A 21,498-nucleotide genomic window follows, 5' to 3' on the forward strand; every position below is an offset into this window, starting at 1 on the left:
CTCCCTCTTAATTCTCCCTTGACTACCTCTGATCCATTTTATCTCCAACCATTACTTCTTGTCCTTCCCTCAGGTGCTTTAGAGCAGTGTTTTCCAACCTTGGCAACTTGAGGGTATTTTGACTTCAACTCCCAGAATTCCCCAGCCAGTGAATGCAGCAAACACTGCTTTAGAGAATAGGTTGACCCTCTCTTCTGTGTGACAATCCCTCAAATGTTGGAAAACTACTATCATATCACCCTAATCCTTCCCTTCATTAAATTAGACATTTCATCATTAAGGTTTAGCCTCGAGTTCAATCCCTTGCTCATCTTTACTGCTCTCCTCTGCACTCTTCCCAGTCTCAACTTAATTTTTTTTTTGTAACATGGGTAAACAAAACAGAATGCAGTATTCCAAGTGTAGCCTTACTAAAGTAGTACAAAGAAGTATTAATTTAATTTTCGTAAAAATAACAATGTTTATTTTTACGTGAAAGGACATCGCAGCGGTGCTGCAAGCAAAGGGCTGTTTATTTTTACATGAAAGGACCACCCACATGTTTATTTTTACATGAAAGGACCACCCTTTGCTTGCAGCATCACTGCGGCATCCTTTTTCGTAAAAATAACAATGTTTATTTTTACATGAAGACCTCCCTTTGAAGGAGCTGGGGAATCCCTCCCACGAAGAGATTCCAGGGGCGGAGCCTTGACGTCACCGGTAGATTGCTAAGGACGCCAAGGTGATCACTTCCTGGATTCCACACAAATGCCCTCCTCGACACAGCCGAAAGATGGCATTCTAATGTTAGCTGTGGATCGAGGAGGACGCCCAAGTTGCGAACCCTCTCCAAGGGGGTCAAAGATTTTCCCCCCCCAGGGAAATAGATGGACAGATGGGATTGTCCTTGGGAGGCAAAACCCACAGCCACTCCGTCTTGTCAGGGTTGAGTTTGAGCCTGTTGACACCCATCCAGACCCTAACAGTCTCCAGGCACCGGCACATCACTTCCACTGCTTCACCGACTGGACACGGGGTGGAGATGTACAACTGGGTGTCATCTGTGTACTGATGATACCTCACCCCATGTCCTTGGATGATCTCACCCAGCGGTTTCATGTAGATGTTAAAAAGTAGGGGGGAAAGGATCACTGCATGTGATCTTAACACTGTTAAGATCAACTCTATTGGTGCAGACTAGGATTGTATCAGCTGAATTTTAAATAAATTTTAAAGTCATTTGTTGATTCTCTGAGAATCTTTCAAAATTGCACTATGGTCTGAAGACAAGAGGAAATGACTGTTACTAGCCACAACTTCCTGCTTGTAGTTAAGTGACAGAAGAACAAAAAAGAACAAGGCTACCTTATTTAAATTGCAGAAATATGGATAATACAAGATAATGGCATAGAGATAATAGCCTTTTGCTGCCAGCTAGTGTCACCCAGATCTTTCCAATATTTGAGAGGAGCTGGTCTGTTTCTTGCTATGTGGAGATCTGAAAAAGATGCATCTGCTTTTTTCTTACCCCTTTTTAATTCTTGAGACTGCCCAAAGCAGGCTAAAACTATGACCTTTCCCATGTTCTTAAACCAAAGTGTCTGGGTGAAACAAGCTTCTGTGATCACTGTATTGTGTTATCATAAATAAGAAAGCAATACAGGAGAGGCTCAAGACACAAAGTTTATTTGATGTATTCTCAGTCTGAACATAAAGACTTTCCTCTCTGTTGTCCATCTACCTGAAAACCAGCAGACACTACACAATATGGAATTTGCTTTCCCCATAGACTGAGACAGTGTTTCCTGATAACACTAGATAACTTTTTTTCCCAAAAAGTTTTGTTTCCTGAAAACATTTAATGATTATGATAGACTCCCTTCAAACTGAAAACACATGTAATGTATCATGTAGGATTGTATCATGTAGGAATCTTGAGACACTTGTAATGACTATATTTAATCACATATTTTTAACATGCTACATGAATTCAACAAGGTTCTTCTGCTGATTTAAATTTGTATTCAGTGTTTTATGGCTCATAGGACTGTAGCCTTGATACTGTTTTTCCATTGTGGCAATGTCCTAGTGAAAACTTTAATTACACTTTACTGACTGCAATTAGATTTTCAGGAAAAAAATCCAAGTGTGAATGCAGAAAACTGTTCTTCAGTGACATTTTGCATTTCATGGTCTTGCATGCTATAAGTTTATCAACGTTTCTTTAACACTCCGCGGCCTGCACTGGCTGCCGATCGGTTTCCGGTCACAATCCAAAGTGTTGGTAATGACCTTTAAAGACCTACATGGCATTGGGCCAGAATATATCCGGAACCACCTTCTACCGCACAAATCCCAGCGGCCACAGAGTTGGCCTTCTCCGGGTCCCGTCGACCAAACAATGTCGTTTGGTAGGCCCCAGGGGAACAGCCTTCTCTGTGGCGGCCCCGGCCCTCTGGAACCAACTCCCCACAGAGATTAGAACGGCCCCCACCCTCCTTGTCTTTCGCAAATTACTTAAGACCCACCTTTGTTGCCAGGCATGGGGGAGTTAAGTTATCCTTTCCCCCTAGGCTATTACAAGTTATGCATGGTATGTTTGTATGTATGTTTGGTTTTTTTTATAAGGGTTTTTTAGTTGTTTTTATTAATTGGATTGTTCATGTTGTTTTACCACTGTTGTTAGCCGCCCCGAGTCTGCGGAGAGGGGCGGCATACAAATCCAATAAATAATAATAATAATAATAATAATAACAACAACAACAACAACAACAACTAACTGAAGGCAGTTTGATGCTCTTTAGTTGCCAAGAAAATTCTAATGACATCCTTGAATGTTTTTCAGGTGATTTACTATCTGTCCCACTAACAGTTCTTTGAATTGCTCATCATTGATGATGTATCTGATCTATGGACCAACAAAAATATCTTCCTTAATTCCGTATGTCCCAAGGAATGAAAATTTTCACCATTTTTGTGCATCGCTTTCATAAAACTTTTCATCAATCTGAGTTTTATGTAAAGCAGAGGCAAATATATCTTTGTCCGGTCAGCAAGTGGTTCATGTGTCAAGTTTTGTTTTTCTGTTCCAGAAGCAAATTCTTTCAAAGTGCCCATTTCTTTTTGATGAAATGTGATTCTCTTGCATGGCTGTCCTATTAGCATGTGTAACAAGCAATACTTGGTATACCTGCATTCCTAGGAGCAGAGCCACTACTTTTAGATCTCCAAGGATATTCCAGTTGTTCTCGGTGTACTGGATGTGCTTCAACAACAATTCCATGTTTTTGTATGTTCTTGCATAGCCAACATGTACTACACAATTGCCATTGTATAAAAATAGAAGATTCATATAAAACTGTCTGTGATAAGTTAAATTAAAGGTTATCTTTGTGAGCAGCAGCCAAAAATCTTTTAAGTTACAGCTAAATATATCTCAGAAGCGAAATCCAGCGTAATGTGTTTGCTGCTCATAGCAGGCCAGTTGATTGGTTGATGTCTCTGCATTTTCTGCCCTCCCTCTTCAGTTTGACACCCTATGGCAGGAAAACATCCATCAATCATAGCACTATCACATGAACTGGGCAGATGTAGTTATGGGACTCTGCCCAGCATGATTAGTATCTAATCTGTGTATTTTCTCCTACACCCTGTTCTGTTGTAACTCAGCCTAAATAAAATGTCTAAATAAAATTACATAGGGAGCTGAATTATAACTTGCATTTAGGATTTCTCTTTCCTTCCTTTCGTACCAGGTTCTCAAAATTTCACAGTTACTTCATTCTTACTTTTTACAAAGTGTTTTGCTGGTTAACTGTTACACCATTTTACTGTCACAGTATTTCAAAACCCAAAAAAATATACTTCCATGCAATTCATATGTCTCAGTCCTTAAAAGTGATAAGAGCAGTATAGCGGGGAACAAAATTAATCAAGACCAGAAATCAATAAGCATCTCTCAGATGGCATCTACTCAGTGGTGAAATCTGATTATGTAGGTGTGGGTTATTTTGGGGTGCATGGCATAGAGTTCAGATGGGTGTGGCTCCAAGTGGGCGTGCATGATGGTCATGTGATCACATGGGTGAAACTCACTTAACAACGCTCTTGCTTAGCAACCAAAATTTTGGGCCCAATTGTAGTCATAAATCTTTCTTTCTTTCTTTCTCTCCCTCTCTCTCCCTTCTTCTTTCTTTCTTTCTTTCTTTCTTTCTCTCCCTCTCTCTCTCTTCTTTCTTTCTTCATAGCAGTGGGAGAAGGAAAAAAGAGCTCTGACTAGCACTCAATTTACCTTCCTGGTGAGGCTCAGAGACCACCTGGCAAGCACATCTACCAGCTCTCCAGACAGCTCCACTGTCTCCCTGCCCCACCCAGGCCCCTGCCAGCCCCAGAGACTGAGGCCGGCAGAGCTGTGTAAGTTCGCGCCCTGACGCTGCCTGTCCTGCGAAATTCCCAGAGCAAAAGCCAGGAAGGCGACAGGGGCAATGGCAATAGCGCTTCAGCCTGACAGTGGCACGTCCTGTAATGTGCCATACTGGGCAGCATCGGGGCGCACACCTACAGAGCTCCGCCAGCCTCAGGCTCCAGGGCTGATGGGGGCCTTGGCAGGGCAGGGAGATAATGGCGTTGCCTCGAGAGCTGGCTGATGGGCATGCCAGGATGTCTCTGAGCCTCACCAGGAAGGTAAGACAAGCACCAACCAGGCTCATGCATGCTCCCGCCTGCCCTTGCTCTGGCTGTCTCCGGGGGACATGCCAATTCTCTCCTTCAGGATGTGGGATGTATTATGGGCTAGAACTTTGTGTCGTGAAGTCCACAGCTGGGCAGGGATACTGGCATGCAATGAAGCCCGCCACCAGTGCACAATAGGCTGCACTGTCCCAGCTCTGCTCAACCATGCTTCTTTGCTGGGCTCCTAGTAAAGAAGTGTGGTTCACCAGGGCTGGGACTTGAGGTGAAGAGTTCAGGACAGGCAGCAGATCATCTTCATGCATGGAGAGCAGGTGAGGGGAGGGCAGGGGGTCCTCCACACAAGCTGCTGCTGCCGATCTGTCTCGTTCACTCTGCCTGCTTGAACTTCTGAGATGGGCTTGAACTTCTGCACTTCTTTGCTGGGGCCGGAGCAACGCAGCCTACTGCATGGACAGGCCTCATGGTGGTGGGTTTGCTGCAAGCCAGCATCCCTTCCCGACCTAGCTGCTGGCTTTGCAATGCTCAGAGAGCCAAAGCAAACAACGGTGGATGATTCAAAGCCAAATTTGCCCCAGATTGGTGTCTCTGAGAGGCTCGTCCGGCTGTCAATTATTCTCCCCTGCCACTCACCACTCACTCACCATCTCATGGCAGGGCAGGAGGCAGGCTGGAATTCTCGTGTGCTCTTAAGAGAGAAGAATGAGGGCAAAAGGAAAAGAAAGGAGATGGGGACTCCCCGAAGCCATCCACGCGTGGCTCGCTGAACGGAGGGACATGCACTCCCCACACCAACCTACATGCAAACAAAGCCTCACTGGGCAGCCCGAGTCTGCGGAGAGGGACGGCATACAAATCTAAATAATAAATAAATAAATAAAATAAATAAATAAAATAATTTTCCTGTGTGGCCATGGTGCCATGGCTGCAACAGTGGCGGCAGGAGAGCACAACCTATCCTTTGGGACCCAAGATGCAGCGGATCTTGCCCCCATTCGTGTCGGTCTTACTTTGCTACTGCTGCTATGGGCTGAGTCTGAGAGTGGAGGCAAAGGGGAAGGCAAGCAGGCAGCCAGTGGCCAAAGGCCCCGCAAAGCAGAGTGCGTCAGACCCAAAAGACGAGAAACGGCAAGTGGATGTCCTGGGCTGCTGCACATGCAAATCGCATCTCCTGCAGCCCTCTTCCAGTACAGATTTACGTCCTATTGCATGTGCAGTCCCGGGACATCTGCTTGCAGGGTGACCAAGCGGCGACCAGGGGATTAGTTTGGGAGTGTGGCCAGCCAGCCATCACTGGCAGTTTGGCAAACCACTGGCAGCCATTGCTACTGGTACACCCAAACCGGTCCGAACTGGGAGTATTTCACCTTTGCATCTGTGAAATGTCCCTGCTGTCACCTTAAAGGGGAAAATGCTACTTTAACTCTGGTATAGTAAAGGATGCCTAAATCGTCTCACTCATGGGCTGGGGGTGAGATGTAGGCAATGTCATAGAACTACAGAAGAAACTAGATGTTTGGCTTAGATGCAAGTTGGCTGTTAGTGCAGGGTACATGGTTGTTAGGGATTGCCATTGTAAACTGCATATTATACACTTGTACCAAACTTGTACTTAAAGAGTTAATGTGCACTTAAAGGGTTAACTTGTACTTGAAGAGTTAATATTCAAGGCTGTTTCGTCACTTCCTCAATGAAGCTATAAAAGCTCATTATTTTGCTCGGTCACTTCTTTTACTTTTGCCTAAGAGATGGGGGAGTCGTGTTTAAGCTTCGTGCTTGTATAAGCTTTGTGCTTTTATCTATATTGTATAAGCTTCATGTTTATTATCTTCTTGTATAAGCTTTGTGCTTATTATCTATATTGTATAAGCTTCATACTTATTATCTATATTGTATTTTGCTTTGTGCTAATCTTGTAATTGCTCAGTGCGTATTATTCTTTATTTGCTTTGTGCTTATTCTGGATTGTTTATATTTTGTTTATATGTAAATAATACTTATTTAACTAAGTCTGTGTCTTGGCTTTATCACACATCCACGCTGTTAAAATTCTCTGCTCGGTGTTGTCAAAGGTTTCATAGCCTAGCTAACCGAGACAAGCCAACATTGGCTACTCTGGAATTGGAATGCTGCACTATATACTTCACTAGTGAGACTACACTTGGACTACTGTGTACAGTTCTGGTCACAATGCAAAAAAAAAGATGCTGAGACCTTAGAAAGAGTGCACAGAAAAGCAACTAAGGTAAAGGGTCTGGAGGCTAAATCATATGATGAATGGTTGAGGGAGCTAGGTATGTCAAGCATATCAAAGAGAGGGATTAGGGGGCAATGATCCTTGTCTGTATTGAAGGAGCTGTCACAGAGAAGAGAGTATTGACTTATTCTACAAAGCTCCGGAGGCCAAGACAAGAAGTAATGGGTGGAAGTTTATTAAAGAGAGTAAGAGGAAATTTTGAGAATAATTAATCACAGGTATAGCTTGCTTCCAGGAGTTGGGGGTGCTCCAGCACTGAAGGTTTTCAACATTAGACTGGACAACCATTTGACTAGGACAGGGGGTAGACAAACGTGGCTCTTCTATGACTTGTGGACTTCAATTCCCAGAATTCCTGAGACAATCATGCTACCTCAGGAATTCTGGGAGTTGAAGTCCACATGTCATTGAAGAGCCAACTTTGCCTACCCCTGGACTAGGATGATGTAAAGTCTCCTGCTTTGAGCAGGGGTTTGGATTAGAAGACATCCAAGGTTCCTCTTGCCTTTTATAAAATAAGTGACCAACAGACTCCCTTCTAACTCTTGACTGTTTATATCAGAACCCTATTCTATTACTATTCCAACCTTCTTACACGTTTCAAACCAGTTGCACAGCCTCTTGCAAATTCAAATCATCAGTCATGTACTGGCAATGCCTGTTCATTCCTTCATCTAATCCTTGATCACATGAAACTTTCTGTCCTCTTAAACCAGCTGTCCCAGAAACAGCTGTAATAAACTCCTCAGTACTTTTTCTTATATCATTGGAACAAAGCTGGCTAACTATTATTTGCTGAACTAGGCCACAAGAACTATTTAGACATTTGTAAATGGAAGAATCAAAACTGCCTTGTAATTAAGTCCTACAGATTACATTATTTACTCTTAGTTGCTACATTCCAATTGTGGCCAGGTGACTACTAATTACATAGATAATTTAGAACTATATTAACAACAGCTGGTCTCAGAAGATCACTATATTACACAAATTCTGAGATGAAAACTTAGTGTCTTTACTTATCAACTGCAACCCTTTTTATTCTCCATGTGAGTTCAGATTATTTCTACTAATTGCTGTGTATATCTCACCACAAGCCTGCTCTGTAGAAGCAGGATCTGAACTACCTAAGATCCAGAAAAGCTGGAGGATGGGCTTGATTTCAAGGCCTCCCCCTCACATACATTGGGATGTCAAAATCTGAGACCAATCCAGATTTATTTGGGGTTTTTTTGCATTTGTGGCAGATCCAGAGCCGGGGTGGCACAGCAGGTAGAGTGCTGTACTGCAGGCCACTGAAACTGACTGTAGATCTGAAGGTCAGCGGTTCAAATCTCATCACTGGCTCAAGGTTGACTCAGCCTTCCATCCTTCCGAGGTGGATAAAATGAGGACCCGGATTGTGAAGACAATAGCCTAGCTCTGTTAAAAAGTGCTATTGCTAACATGTTGTAAGCCGCCCTGAGTCTAAGGAGAAGGGTGGCATAAAAATCGAATGAATGAATGAATGAATGAATGAATGAATGAATGAATGAATGAATGAATGAATAAATAAATCCAACAGTCTTCAAAAGTGCTAGTACATTTTCATTGTTAAACAATCAACAAAAATAAAACTTTGATTTCATTTTACTTCCCTTTAGCTTTATATCTGGAAGAAAATGTTCAACTGGGGACAATTCCAAGAGCAGCATGGCTAAGGCATATGTGCACTTTATGGTACAGGTACTTTAGTGCCTCCAGGCTGTCTGGCTTCATGCCAGGCTATGAGCTTAGCAGGGATTATTCCAGGAAATTAGAAGAGTGGGTTCGAGTAGATTTATTTCGGTGTGGGAGGGAGAATGCTTCTCAGTAGCAGTTGCTGGTAACATAAATGAGAGGGTGTTGTTGCATTCATGTCCTACTTGATGGCTTTCCATGTGCATCTGGTTGCCAGCAGTGGGAAGCACACGCCTAACTAGATGGACTCTTGATATGATTCAGAAGTAATCTGTATATTTATGCTAGTCATTATGAGATATATGACAAATAAAGTATTTACGGGCACTGTAACCTATGATAATAGTAAATCTCAGAAGCTGGTAAAAACTAGTTCCTAGTCCATTAACTTCTTGAACTCACTGAATGCTAAACGCAATCTCCTTGTCAACTTTACAGTAAATTAGGACTAGACTTTCCCATTTTTGAACCCGGACGTTTCTCTTTTACATGCCAACCACCTTGGCAATGGTGAGAGAAAAAATAAAGTTGGAGACTCACTTTTGCCCAAGAATATTGCAGCAGTAGCACCCTGGGGTTCAGGGCTCTGGGAAATTCTAGTTTTCCGGAATTCTGTCAGAAAAATAATTTGGGGTTCCAACTTGAGCCAGGGTTGCCCAAGAATAAATAAAAATGAAATCAAGACAGCTCTGAGTAAATAATATTTATACCTAAAAGCAAAGAGTTTGCCTTTGGAGGAGCAGCTGCTGAGAAATGGGGGTCTCAGCGACAGAATTTTATAGGGGAGTTTGTCCTGGGTATAGAAGTGTATCTATATGCTGATTACAGGGTGATACTTGAGGGGCATGTACGTATGTGTGTCATCTGTTATATTTATTTTTGTGAATGTGTATTTCCGCTGGGTGGACGAATTTAATTAACCCTATCAGTATTTGTAGACCTTATCCTTTGATATGTGGATTAGATCTGGGTAACTCATTTGGGGATTTGAGAAAGTCTGAGTAAAACACTTTCCCAATTGCTATTTTTATTTGATTAACTGAGTTTCAGCTTGACTGTCAATTATCTAATGGAGACATTGATTCTCAGTACATTGTGGATTCTGTTAGTGTTTTAAGGGAAGATGAAAGCAGTATAAAGAATAAAACACATTTTGACATAAAACTTCTCACAAGTCTATACTCATTATACAAGGATTCAATATCTTGGAGTATAAACTGAGTATATTCAACATACCTGATAGGCTCCCCAGTAATTGTCACATTTGTTGCAATATTTGAATGGTATTGCTTATTTTGGGAACCCACAATATCCAAATTATAGTTCTGATATTCACAGAATGCCCCTTAGGCATCCATGCTGTGTCATCCTTGGACTAATAAACTTTAATCTATTATCATACGGTGAACAAAACATTCAGTCAAACACCATTATTAGGAATGATCATGGAATCCTGATGTTATGCAATATTACTACGGAAGTCGACTAGTTTTTAGTCATTTGCAATTATTTTCCTATAAAACAACCCAATCAACCAAAGAGAACAACCCAATCAACTTTCATGGATTCTGGAGATGAGAATGTCCTAATTTTTTTGGGAAACCTTAAATGCAAATGGTATGTTTCACAATGAATGTACAAGATACTCTTTCTCCTCACATTCCGTAATACTTGTACATTTTCCAATATCATAAAAGTGTTTTCATTAATTTACTCAGAACAAATACTGTTAACCATTTTGTAATTTCCTGCATTACTTCAAATTCTTTTCTTTCTTTTTTTTTGGAACATTCACATTCAATTAATTCTTTCCAATTTCTCATTAGGAGGAACTTTAGAATGACAGCAAAATGGACTTGTAGTATTGGCCATCTCACTTTAAGCTTGTCCATAGGCAGGGTTATAATAATAGAAAAATACTACTATATCCAGAACAAGTAATAGCAACTGAGCATGATCTCTGTCATAGGCTGGGAACAAGATAAAGGCAGTAAAAATAAGAAACTAAAATAGATCATGTGTGTTAAATAATGATCACAATTATTTAGAATATTCAATAAAATATAACTCTGTCTGCTAAGCGGATAGAATTGAGCAGAAAGATCTTCTGAAAGGAAGAATGCCGAACCCTCCCTAAATTGTTTCAAAGGACTATGGGATAGTAAGTACTGATCTCAATGCAGGGATAATGCTGTCGCAGCAAATTGCATTCATTCCCCCTTGAAATTATGATAAGTGCAAATAACATTACTAAACGCAGGGCTGAAAGATGAAAATAATTTTGACCCTCCTATTAATTATAATTCACAAGTTTGAGGAAAAACTCATTTCTAGGAGTCCTGTATGATTCTACAGTTGCTGGCTTCAGGGTGGGGCTCTCCTTGTTTTTTTTTACATAGATGAAAATAATTAAGAAAAATTATAAAGTGGTGTGTCCATCAATCGAAGCTCCTTTAACTCCAATTGAGCTAGTCACTAATGGGTTTTCATACCAGGCCTGTAAAATGTAGAGCAAATACCCTATGTGGTAGTCTTCACCCAACCTACTCTGCCACATAAGCAAGTCAGCTCTCCAAAAGAGAAGGTAGGTGACGTGTTTATCAGGTTCCCCTAATATCTAGAGTTGTCCCCATTCAGCATTATTATTGTTAATTTGCATCTACCTAATTAATCCTGTGAACTAAACCAATGTTTTTCAAGCTCGGCAACTTTTGAAAGATGTGTGGATTTCAACCCCCAGAATTCCTCAGCTAGTATGTTAGCCGGAGAATTCCGGGGGTTGAAGTCCACACACCTTAAAATTGCCAACCTTGAAAACAGTGAGCTGAACAATAACAAGTGAGCAAAGTTAGCCAACAGAACTGAGGAGCTTCAAGGAGGGAAAACTCGTTGCATGCCTTGTTGTACCTCATCCTAGCTTCTTGGTTACTGCTTGACCCCAGTGATCCAAGTCTGCTGAACCAACTTTTAGGGCTCCTGTCCGTAACTCATGGCTAGTGACTAGTGGTGACGGAATTCCTTCTTTCCTCGACACCTTGGCTGGCTGAAGAAGTCAACAAACAACAATATGGGGAAATATTTATTTATTTGTTTATTTGTTTGAGTTGGAAGGGACCTTGTAAGTCATCTGGTCCAACCTCCTGCTCAGGCGGGAGTCCCTATACCAGTGATCGCAAACATATGGCACGGGTACCACAGGTGGCACACGGAGCTATATCTGCTCTTGCTGAGCTCCAACATGCACGTGTGTGCCGGCCAGCTGATTTTCAGCTCATACAGTGGCTCTGGGAGGGCATTTTTGGCTTCCAAAAGGCTCCGGGGGGATGGGGGAGGGCGTTTTTACCCTCCCCAGGCTTCAGGGAAGCCTTTGGAGCTTGGAGAGGGTGAAACACGAGCCTACTGGGCCCACTAGAAGTTGGGACACAGGCTGTTTCTGGCCTCTGAGGTATTGCGCCCTTAGCAACAGCCGGGGTTACTCCTGATTGGCCAGTTCCAGGAGTGGGAGTTTCTGGAGCCCGGATTGGCTGCCACGCCTGACAGCTATTTATAAGAGCTGTCAGGCACGGCTGATGCGTTTTTATTCCAGTCTCTGCTTTGCTGTTCAGTTCTAGTTCGTGCTGTTCTGTACTTCCTTGTTAAGTCAATAAAGAGTTATTTCGGGGTTCCAGTTGTGATATATAACACGGAGGGCCTCCGGGGGATGGGGGAATCTGTTTTCGCCCTCCCCAGGCACTGAATTATGGGTGTAGGCACTCACACATTTGTGATAGTGCACACATGTGCTCTTTCAGCACCCGAGGGGAAAAAAGGTTCACCATCAGTGCCCTATACCATTTCAAACAAATGGCAGTCCAATCTCCCCTTGAAATCTCAGATGTTGGAACGCTCACAACCTCCGCAGGCAAGCTGATCCACTGATGGATCGCTCTCCCCTCAGAAAGTTTATCCTTATTTCCAGGTTAAACCTCTCTTTGGTCAGCTTCCATCCATTATTCCTAGCTTGGCCTTCTGGTGCTTTGGAAAACAGCCTGACTCCCTCCTCTTTGTAGTAGCCCCTCATGTATTAGAACACTGCTATCACATCTCTCCTGGTCCTTCTCTTTACTAGGCTAGCTATGCCCAGCTTCTGCAACCTCTCTTCGTATGTTTTCGTTTCCAGTCCCCTTATCAACTCGGTTGCTCTCTTCTGCACTTTCTCTAGAGTTTCAATGTCTTTTTTGAAGTGTGGTGACCGAAACTGAATGCAATACTCTAGTGTGGTCTAACTAAGGCTTTATAAAGTGATATTATACTGCTGAAAAAAATAAAGAGAACACTCAAAGAACACATCCTAGATCTGAATGAATGTTCTCATTGAATACTTTGTTCTGTACAAAGTTAAATGTACACAACAGCATGTGGAATTCATTGTCAATCAGTGTTGCTTCCTAAGTGGACAGTTTGATTTCACAGAAGTTTGATTTACTTGGAGTCATATTCTGTTGTTTAACTGTTCCCTTTATTTCTTTGAGCAGTGTAGTTCCTCCCTAGTCTTATATTGTATCCCTCTGTTAATGCAACTCAAATTTGCGTGTAGACCAGCGTGTAAATAGCACGTGTGAATGAAGGGCCCTCAAGAGCGGCAAAACGATAAGCTCCGAAGAAGCCACTGTAAAAAAAAAGGATTCATTTCTCGCTAAACGGGTTAGTCCCTGAGTCCTACGGTGCTAGTTTGCAGCGTGGGCGTGCTCCACACACAGAATGCCCTTCTCAGCACCCACCCAGCCGGTTGAACCCAAAGGAGATGTGCGGGCATGCTCAACACCCAGAAGCACCAACCTTTCCCGACGGCGTTGGAACGACTCTGCATCGCCTCCCGGCTCTGAGACCGGCCTGACTTAGAGGGTTAAATCCAACCCCGCCTCCTTCCCCGATCACATGCTCCCGACTTGCAAAGGGAGGCTGGGTCAGCTGATAAAGCAGTCACGCGGTTGGGCTGCTCAGTCATCTTCAGCAGATCCCGGGTGGTGGTGTTTGCTCGCCTGATCTAGCTCGATCTCGCTACGATGGGGCTTCGCGATTTAATATTGCTGGCCTCTCTGGTGGCCGCTTGTTCGGCGCTGATCAGGTGAGGATCGGCGCTTTCTCTCGGTGCTTAATGAAAGGATCCCCGAGTGGGAGGGTGGGGTGGTAGTTCCGCCAACAGACTTGGGCGCTTAAAAGAAATAGCAATAGAATTTAGACTTGTATCAACCGCCCTCTGGACTTCTTTACAGCCCTCTCTAAGCGATCTAACCTTGAATAGAGGCATGGACTCCATTGTGGCCTCTGTTGCTGTGGGCATCTTTTAAACTCTTCTGGGTTCCCTTGCATTCTTTTGGGAAGGTGTGTCTCAAAGTAGCCAACATGTTTTAATTTTTGCCGACCCTTAGATATCCATCGATTGATTGGAAATTAGAAGAGCCTTATCGCACCCTCTGCATTGGATGCTCTGTTGAATTTTTTTTAAGTTATTTTTTTCCTGAGCGGACTTGAATGAGGACGATTTGTTTGAAAGGGAAATTGGGGTGCAAGAGAGGATCCTCTGGAATCGCTGACTGATCTTCCTTGCTGCCGGCTTCTTTCAGAACTGCACCCCTGCTTCTGAATATTCAGATTAATTCTCAATATGCTTGATATAAGCCAGTGTTTCCCAACCCTGGCAACTTGGAGATATTTGGACTTCAATTACCAGAATTCCCCAGCCAGCAAATGCTGGCTGGGGAATTCTGGGAGTTGAAGTCCAGATATCTTCAAGTTGCCAAGGTTGGGAAACACTGATCTAAGCCAAGGGTAAGCAAAAGTTCAATGACTTTTGGACTTCAACTCCTAGAATTCCTGAGCCAATCATGCTAACTCAGGAATTCTGGGAGTTGAAGTCCAGATATCTTCAAGTTGCCAAGGTTGGGAAACACTGATCTAAGCCAAGGGTAAGCAAAAGTTCAATGACTTTTGGACTTCAACTCCTAGAATTCCTGAGCCAATCATGCTAACTCAGGAATTCTGGGAGTTGAAGTCCAGATATCTTCAAGTTGCCAAGGTTGGGAAACACTGATCTAAGCCAAGGGTAAGCAAAAGTTCCATGACTTTTGGACTTCAACTCCTAGAATTCCTGAGCCAATCATGCTAACTCAGGAATTCTGGGAGTTGAAGTCCACAAACTAAAGATATTGAGGAATCTTCCCTAAGGTCTCTTAACTATAAGCTAAAAAACCCTTCCCTGATGGTCTTGTGATAGCAAGTTAAAGACCAGCCTTAGAGGGCATCAGGTTGTAGACTTTGGCTCTAATTTTAAAAAACACAAACAAAACCCTTGGTTATGTTAATATTTTAAGCAGGCTGTTAATGATGTCCACAGCATGCAAGACCCCCCCCCTCCCACTTTCTATTGTGGTTTCTCTCTCCCCCCCCCTCCCCACCCCTTTGTGGCTTTTGAACACTTGTTTGTCTCCTGATTCATGCACCCATGCATTTTTTTTGATAATATGCTTCTAAAATTTTCCGAAAGTCAACCATAATCTAATACATTGATTTTTCCTCCCCATTAGGCACTTGGCATGGGAAGGGAAACATTTGCCCAGTGTATTTATGTGCACTTGTTCAATAATTTTTGTGTTGTTGTGATCTGATGGAAATTGTTCCTCTATTTTGTGGTTTAAAGATGAAAAAGGATTGCAAAACTTGAATTGCATAAAAGTTAAAAGACACTTGTCTTTCATTGGTTGTGTGGAGGAAGAGAATTTAATTTTTGAGCAGATATGAATTTAATACATCCAAAAAATGGCAAGAGGAACAGCCCAAGTGAATAGTGCAAGTTCTCTGGTAGCTGTCTACTGATTGGCTCTGCAAAAGTAAATTTCATCTTTAAAAAAATTTCTAACTCCACCTGCTACAAAATAGTTTCTTTTAACCCTCCCTCATACCTTCTTGCTTTTAAATGTGCATCATACAACCCCCTATTAAAGATAGCATTATCGTAAAAATTAACACAATCATATTAGTGGTGGTGTATTTTAATGGTAGAAAGTACCATCTATGTGTCTGGTAGTGTTGAGATCTGTGTTGGTCAGATGAATACTATAACTCTACTCAGATATTCCATGAAGCTAATACTTCAGTTTATATTTATATAAGTGCAGTTATTTCTTAGGATATAGGAGAGAGCACTGTTTCACGTTAATTCTGCAGATGTGAGTTGCAAAATTAATAGCACAGTTAAGTTATATTTAGGCATCTCCCTTGGCAAGAAAGGTCACTTTGAGTAAAGTCTATAACTCTTCCTTGTTGTCTGCAGGAATTAGAAAAATACTCTGTAGTTGATATGATACTGTTTATTTCATTTACATCCAATTCAATTTTACTTTTCAGCCTAATATATTATCATAGGCTGACGAAGCATTCCAGGGATGAGATAACCATGCTTGTTTCTGATACCTGTTTTTAAAACCTTAGCAACTGGCATTTTGTTTAAATAAAGTAATTTGAGTGAAATACTAAAGTTGAAAATTGATGTATTCTATGATTAGCACAAGTGTCCAGTATTTGATGCAAAAAAAAACCCTTAACATTTTTTTTTAAAAAAAAATACCAGATCAGATAGTTAGCATTATTATTATTGGGGAAGAAGAAAATCCTATTCTTTCCCCAAAGTCTCCAATTGCCATGGACAATTGGCTCCTTTCAAAAAGAAGCATAGTGAGATGATAATGATGATGATAGCATCCACTTTTCAAAACCACCTGCTATTTGCCAGAGGAAAGGATAGTCTAGATACATGGCCCAAATTGAAGGCGACATAATGGCAGGCTTCCAATATCACATAAAATTTGTGGACCAGGTTTCAAAAGGCAGTGCCATTGAAACCCGCTGACATTAATGAAAAACCAGTAGAAGTAAATGTAGTCATTAATGTTGCAGCCTGAATCTCATTTATGAGATTAAGCACCATTGAACTTACTTATGTTTGAATATACAGTGATCCCCCGCTCGTTGCGAGGGTTCCGTTCCAGGACCCCCCGCAACGAGCGGGTTTTCGCGAAGTAGCGCTGCGGAAGTAAAAACACCATCTGCGCATGTGCAGATGGTGTTTTTACTCCCACAGCGCTAGCGAGGAGCCGAAGATTGGGGGCGGCGCGGCTGTTTGCCGCCGGCATGGAGGGCTTCCTAGCAGCCCCCCAAACCCGGGTTGGGGGTCCGGGGGGCGCTGGCTCTCGCCGCTTTCGAGCTGAATCCGGGAGCGAATTCGCTCCCGGATTCAGCTCGAAAGCGGCGAGAACGAACGGCAAGGAACCGCTTTTCCACGCCGTTCATTCTCGCCGCTTTCGAGCTGAATCCGGGAGCGAATTCGCTCCCGGATTCAGCTCGAAAGTGGCGAGAATGAACGGCGTGGGCGGGCGAAGGGCGGGCGGCAGCGAGGAGTTTGCGTGGGCGGTGGGGAAACTCCTCGCTGACGCCAGCAAGAGGGGGAAGACTCAGGGAAGCCTCCCAGCAGCTGATCTCCCGGTTGCCATCTACGCATGCGTGCCCACGGGCACGCATGCGTAGATGGTATTTTGACTTCCGGGTTGAAAAATAGCGAAGTACCCTGTTCGCAATGGTTGGGGACGCAATAAACGGGGGATCACTGTATATTGACTACCGTACAGAACGAATGACAAAAGTTACTTCCAGTTAAGTCTGGGTTTCTTTCACTGAGGAGTGTGCCTGCGTTTTAAAATGTGAATAATACCACTTAACTAAAACCATTCCCCATACCATAAAGACAACTTGATTTCTCTGTCTTGTAAACTTGTTGGTTCCTGTTAAACCTGTTGGTAATTCTTGCTGTTTTGATATTATATGTGCAGTATAACATCATATATATCAGTGTTTCCCAACCTTGGCAACTTGAAGATATCTGGACTTCAACTCCCAGAATTCCCCAGCCAGCATTCACTGGCTGGGGAATTCTGGGAGTTGAAATCCAAATATCTTCACATTGCCAAGGTTGAGAAACACTGATATATAGCACTGATTGTGATATGAGGGTTAAGCAAAGCACGAAACAGATTGTAGGTCAGGAGGATGCCTTTTGGTCTTTAGATAAGTTTTGATCTTCCTGAAATTTTATCCTTCTAAGTAATGTTTTAACTTTAAAGTGACATTTAACAGATTAAAGATGTCAGTCCAAAGTAATTAAAGCTAACATGGGAAGCTTTCAGAGGTTGGCCTTTTAGCAAATACAGGTTAATAAAAGGGAGTAATGAAGCTTTGAAACCCTGATCTGTAGGGAGGTTCCCATAATTGCTGCAGGGTAAACTAGCAAGGCTCCATTAACTTCACAAGATCCATGCTTGTAAATCCTGGTGGAGAATGTGTCTACTAGACAAACTGAACTTAATGCTTAGGTTTAGATTTTTAAAAAAAATGAAAACTATTGCTTCTATGCTGTCGGTAGTCCTTGGCTTACCAGCACAATTGGCATCAGAATTTCCATTGCTATGTAAGTTCATTAAGTGAGTCATGCTCAATTTTATGCCCTTTTGTGGGGCGGTTGTTAAGCGAATTGCTGCAGTTGTTAAGCAGCTGACATGGTCATTAAGTGATTCCAGGTTAATGAGATGTGGCAATAGTTGGAAATAGTTGCCAAGCTCCTAGATTTGATCATGTGGCTGTGGTGGGTTCTATGATTGTTGTTTGATGATTGGTTCTTAATCACTTCTTTGAATGCTATAATGTTGAATTGTAAATCAAGGGCTACTTGTACTTAAAAACTTATTTTGTGGTGCGAATGTTACACTCTTCCTATTCTTCCTGAAGAATTTCAGGAAAAATAAGATATTAAAGAAATTTGCTGGGGCTAATCCTTTTGTTGTTGTTTGATCATTTCTCCTGGACAGAATCCCTCTGAAGAAATTCCCTTCCATGCGTAGCGTTTACAATGAATATGGGACCAATATCCAAGACTTGACTGAGTTGGGACAAATGCTGAAGTATAAATTTGGAGGTCCCGGTGCAGAAATACCTACCCCAGAGGCTCTGAAGAATTACATGGATGTAAGTAGGGTGGCAGTTTCCTTATCTTTTATCAACTTTATTGGTTTTGGTCTTTTAGCTATGAGAAGAATCGATGTGGTATCACAGTAAGGCTAAGCAAATTAATGGACTGTACAAATATATCAACAGCTACCAGTATTAAGAACTGTACTCTTAACTCCTGTCTCATGGACAGCATACTTCAAATACTTTGATAGCAAGATGGGTGGCATACAAATTTAATAAATACCCATGGCTAAAGAGCATCACTAGAAGAGGTTTATCAACTTCTTGAACTTCCTGGATGTATCTGATTGGCTACTGTGTGACATAGAATGTTGAATTAATGAGTCTTAATGCCTATGTGGACCAGTTAATGTCCTTCCGTTGGCCAACTATCTGTAATGGTTATCTGCGCTTCAGTTTTAGAGCCGCCAGCAGCTAATATTTCATAGCTCATGCTACACATGCTCAACTTAATTCCTTTAGGCAAATTTGGGATGTGAGCCATCCACACTACTGTCTCATAAATCCCAAAGTGTGCCACTTCCTTGTGAAAAATATTCCCACAGAAACATTTTGTGGAACATTCGGGAATCAAAATCCATTCTCTCAAAAGATGCTTCAAGTGAAAAAAGAACTGATGCAGTGAAATGGCTGAAGTAAAGAATGAGAGAAACCTTAACATTAACTGCATATTTTATTTATTTTATTTTATTTTATTTCTGTATTGTTTTTGTTCTATGCTTATTTGTCCAGTTTCCTTATCCCTGTTGAGCAAAAGATGTAACTCAAAGTTTACCAGCAAGGCGATAATTAAAGGAAAACTATATTCAGGCTCTGTGCTAATGGGAATTTTTTCTTATAATTAATTAGATCTCAGTTGTTTTATGAATGCTTTTGAGTCAGGTGATTCTTGAATTCATTGTCAGTGGAAAAATAAATAAATATATGGATAAGACCAACAACAGTTTTCTAAATTATGATAAGCTAGGGTATCTCCTAAATACCCTGGATGCACCATGTCCTGGTATAAACCTTGCTACAAACCATTTTCAACACCCCAAAAGTGGAATTTGCTCATAAACACTTTGATTAGAGACTGCAACTCTAAACCACGGTGAACTGATGGACATATAAATATGTGACAACTAATGTTCTTTAAAATGCTTTTTTTTTACTGTTTAAATGTCACCTTAAGCTATACTTTAACTAACATTTGTAGAATAAGCCATAGTGGTTGGGTTTAAACAACCAACACTCCCAAAGAAATAACATTACGCCTTGTAGTTTATGGAAATCCATTCTATGAGTTGGATAGAATCAGTGACTAGTTTTACAGAATACATTTTCTTTGATTTTGGCTTAATGTGCTGTGCAAATAGTTATTATGGTTTAGTTTACTATGGAAACCTGTCAATTGTAGTTAATTCAAAGCAGTTAAATCATAGTTTAGAAGAAAAGCTACAAAATTGAATAATACGCTACAGGCCAGCACTTTGTTTCGTGTAGGAGGTTCAGAATTAGAATATTCTGAAAACTTGGCTGGTTAGTATCAAAAAAACCCAGCAATTAGTTCCATTATGGAGCAAGTCTATCAAGCTTTTGCAGAAGAGCAGGTTCCTAACTTCTTAAAATCAGATTTGTATTATAAATGTGGCATTGTATCAAACCATAAACAGGTTTGTGTCTGATAAAAAAATATAATAACCACTGGAGAAAGTAATCAGAATATATATAATAATTCAAGGTGGACATTTATGTTTTGCAAAATGCAATTAACAACCCAGGCCATCATTTGATGGATTTCCAACCATTTGGAATTTTGTGCTTTGAAATAAACAACCTTAAACAAAATTGACTGCTGCATTTATTTAATCAGCAAATGGTAGCTTTATAGTTTTGAACTGTTGTTTTTTAAAAAAACTTCCAATTGTAGCATGTAATAATTATATGATTGGAAAAGGTAGAAATTTCAGGCACATCTGTTGTTTCATTATAATGAGGTCAATGAATTGGGTTCTTGAGTCAGTCTCAGTGTGCAACTTTGGATATCCCAGATTGCTATGAATAGTGTGCTTTTTTGAACCAAGTCCCAGTGAAGTCAATAGGGTTTATTGGGAGGAAACATGATTAGAGTTAAATTGTTGGTGTGTCATGTCTATTTTTCAAAAATCTAGATGGCAATATCTCCAAATCTTCAGCTTTGAAAAGCTTTTTCACTAGGGATTGGTTTAATTGAACTTGTCTCTTTCAACCTGTCATTTCTACATAGTAATTCTTGGTTTCCAGTTCCCATGCCTGTTCTCCCAGTAGTCAATTCCTATATAAGGCAAATCATTGTTCTCTCTTAATATTATTTTGCTGGAGGGGGAGCTGCTACAGAGAGAATCCTTATGAAACTGTAGTTATGCTGGAACAGCCAGGTTGTCTGTTGAAATCAGATACTGTTCCAAGCTAATATCACCTAATATGAGAAAAGATGCTATTGGAAATTCTTTCCATTAAATGCTAGTGGTATGGAGAGGTGCCGTTATGGGTTCAACATCATACCATTTTTAAAAATTCGGTCATTTTTTTAATCTGTGAAACTAAGGCACCACAAAATTGATGGCTACAAGTAAAGACCATTCTTTACTGTTCTTGAGCTAATAATACCCTGAAGCTCAGGGTTGGGTGTTGAGAGATTTTATTTCTAAATCCATAGTCTACAAGTTTCCTCATGTGAATCTCTGTTGAAGTCTGTCTATATCTGTCACAGTGTCTTGTGACTTGGCTCTTGTCATCTTTCACAAACAAAATGTTTGTTCAGCTTATCC

General features: G+C 41.4%; 1 protein-coding gene and 1 long non-coding RNA gene across 3 annotated transcripts in view; one reads left to right on the plus strand and one right to left on the minus strand.

The window, feature by feature from the left end:
* LOC139174570 (uncharacterized) overlaps positions 1-13,664 on the minus strand; it is a 33,470-nt gene extending 19,806 nt beyond the window's left edge. For both annotated transcript variants that reach the window (XR_011560382.1, XR_011560388.1), the window contains exon 1: positions 13,466-13,664. This is a non-coding gene — a long non-coding RNA (uncharacterized lncRNA). The remainder of the gene's footprint in view (positions 1-13,465) is intronic.
* The window catches only part of CTSD (cathepsin D), a 35,365-nt gene continuing 27,454 nt past the window's right edge, over positions 13,588-21,498 (plus strand). Inside the window, exons 1-2 of the mRNA XM_070765011.1 lie at positions 13,588-13,754; positions 18,544-18,700. Coding sequence (XP_070621112.1) covers positions 13,693-13,754; positions 18,544-18,700 — 219 coding nt within the window. The 5' untranslated portion in view covers positions 13,588-13,692. The remainder of the gene's footprint in view (positions 13,755-18,543; positions 18,701-21,498) is intronic.

Source organism: Erythrolamprus reginae, chromosome 1 (assembly GCF_031021105.1).
Source record: "Erythrolamprus reginae isolate rEryReg1 chromosome 1, rEryReg1.hap1, whole genome shotgun sequence".
NCBI classification, from domain to species: domain Eukaryota; kingdom Metazoa; phylum Chordata; class Lepidosauria; order Squamata; family Dipsadidae; genus Erythrolamprus; species Erythrolamprus reginae.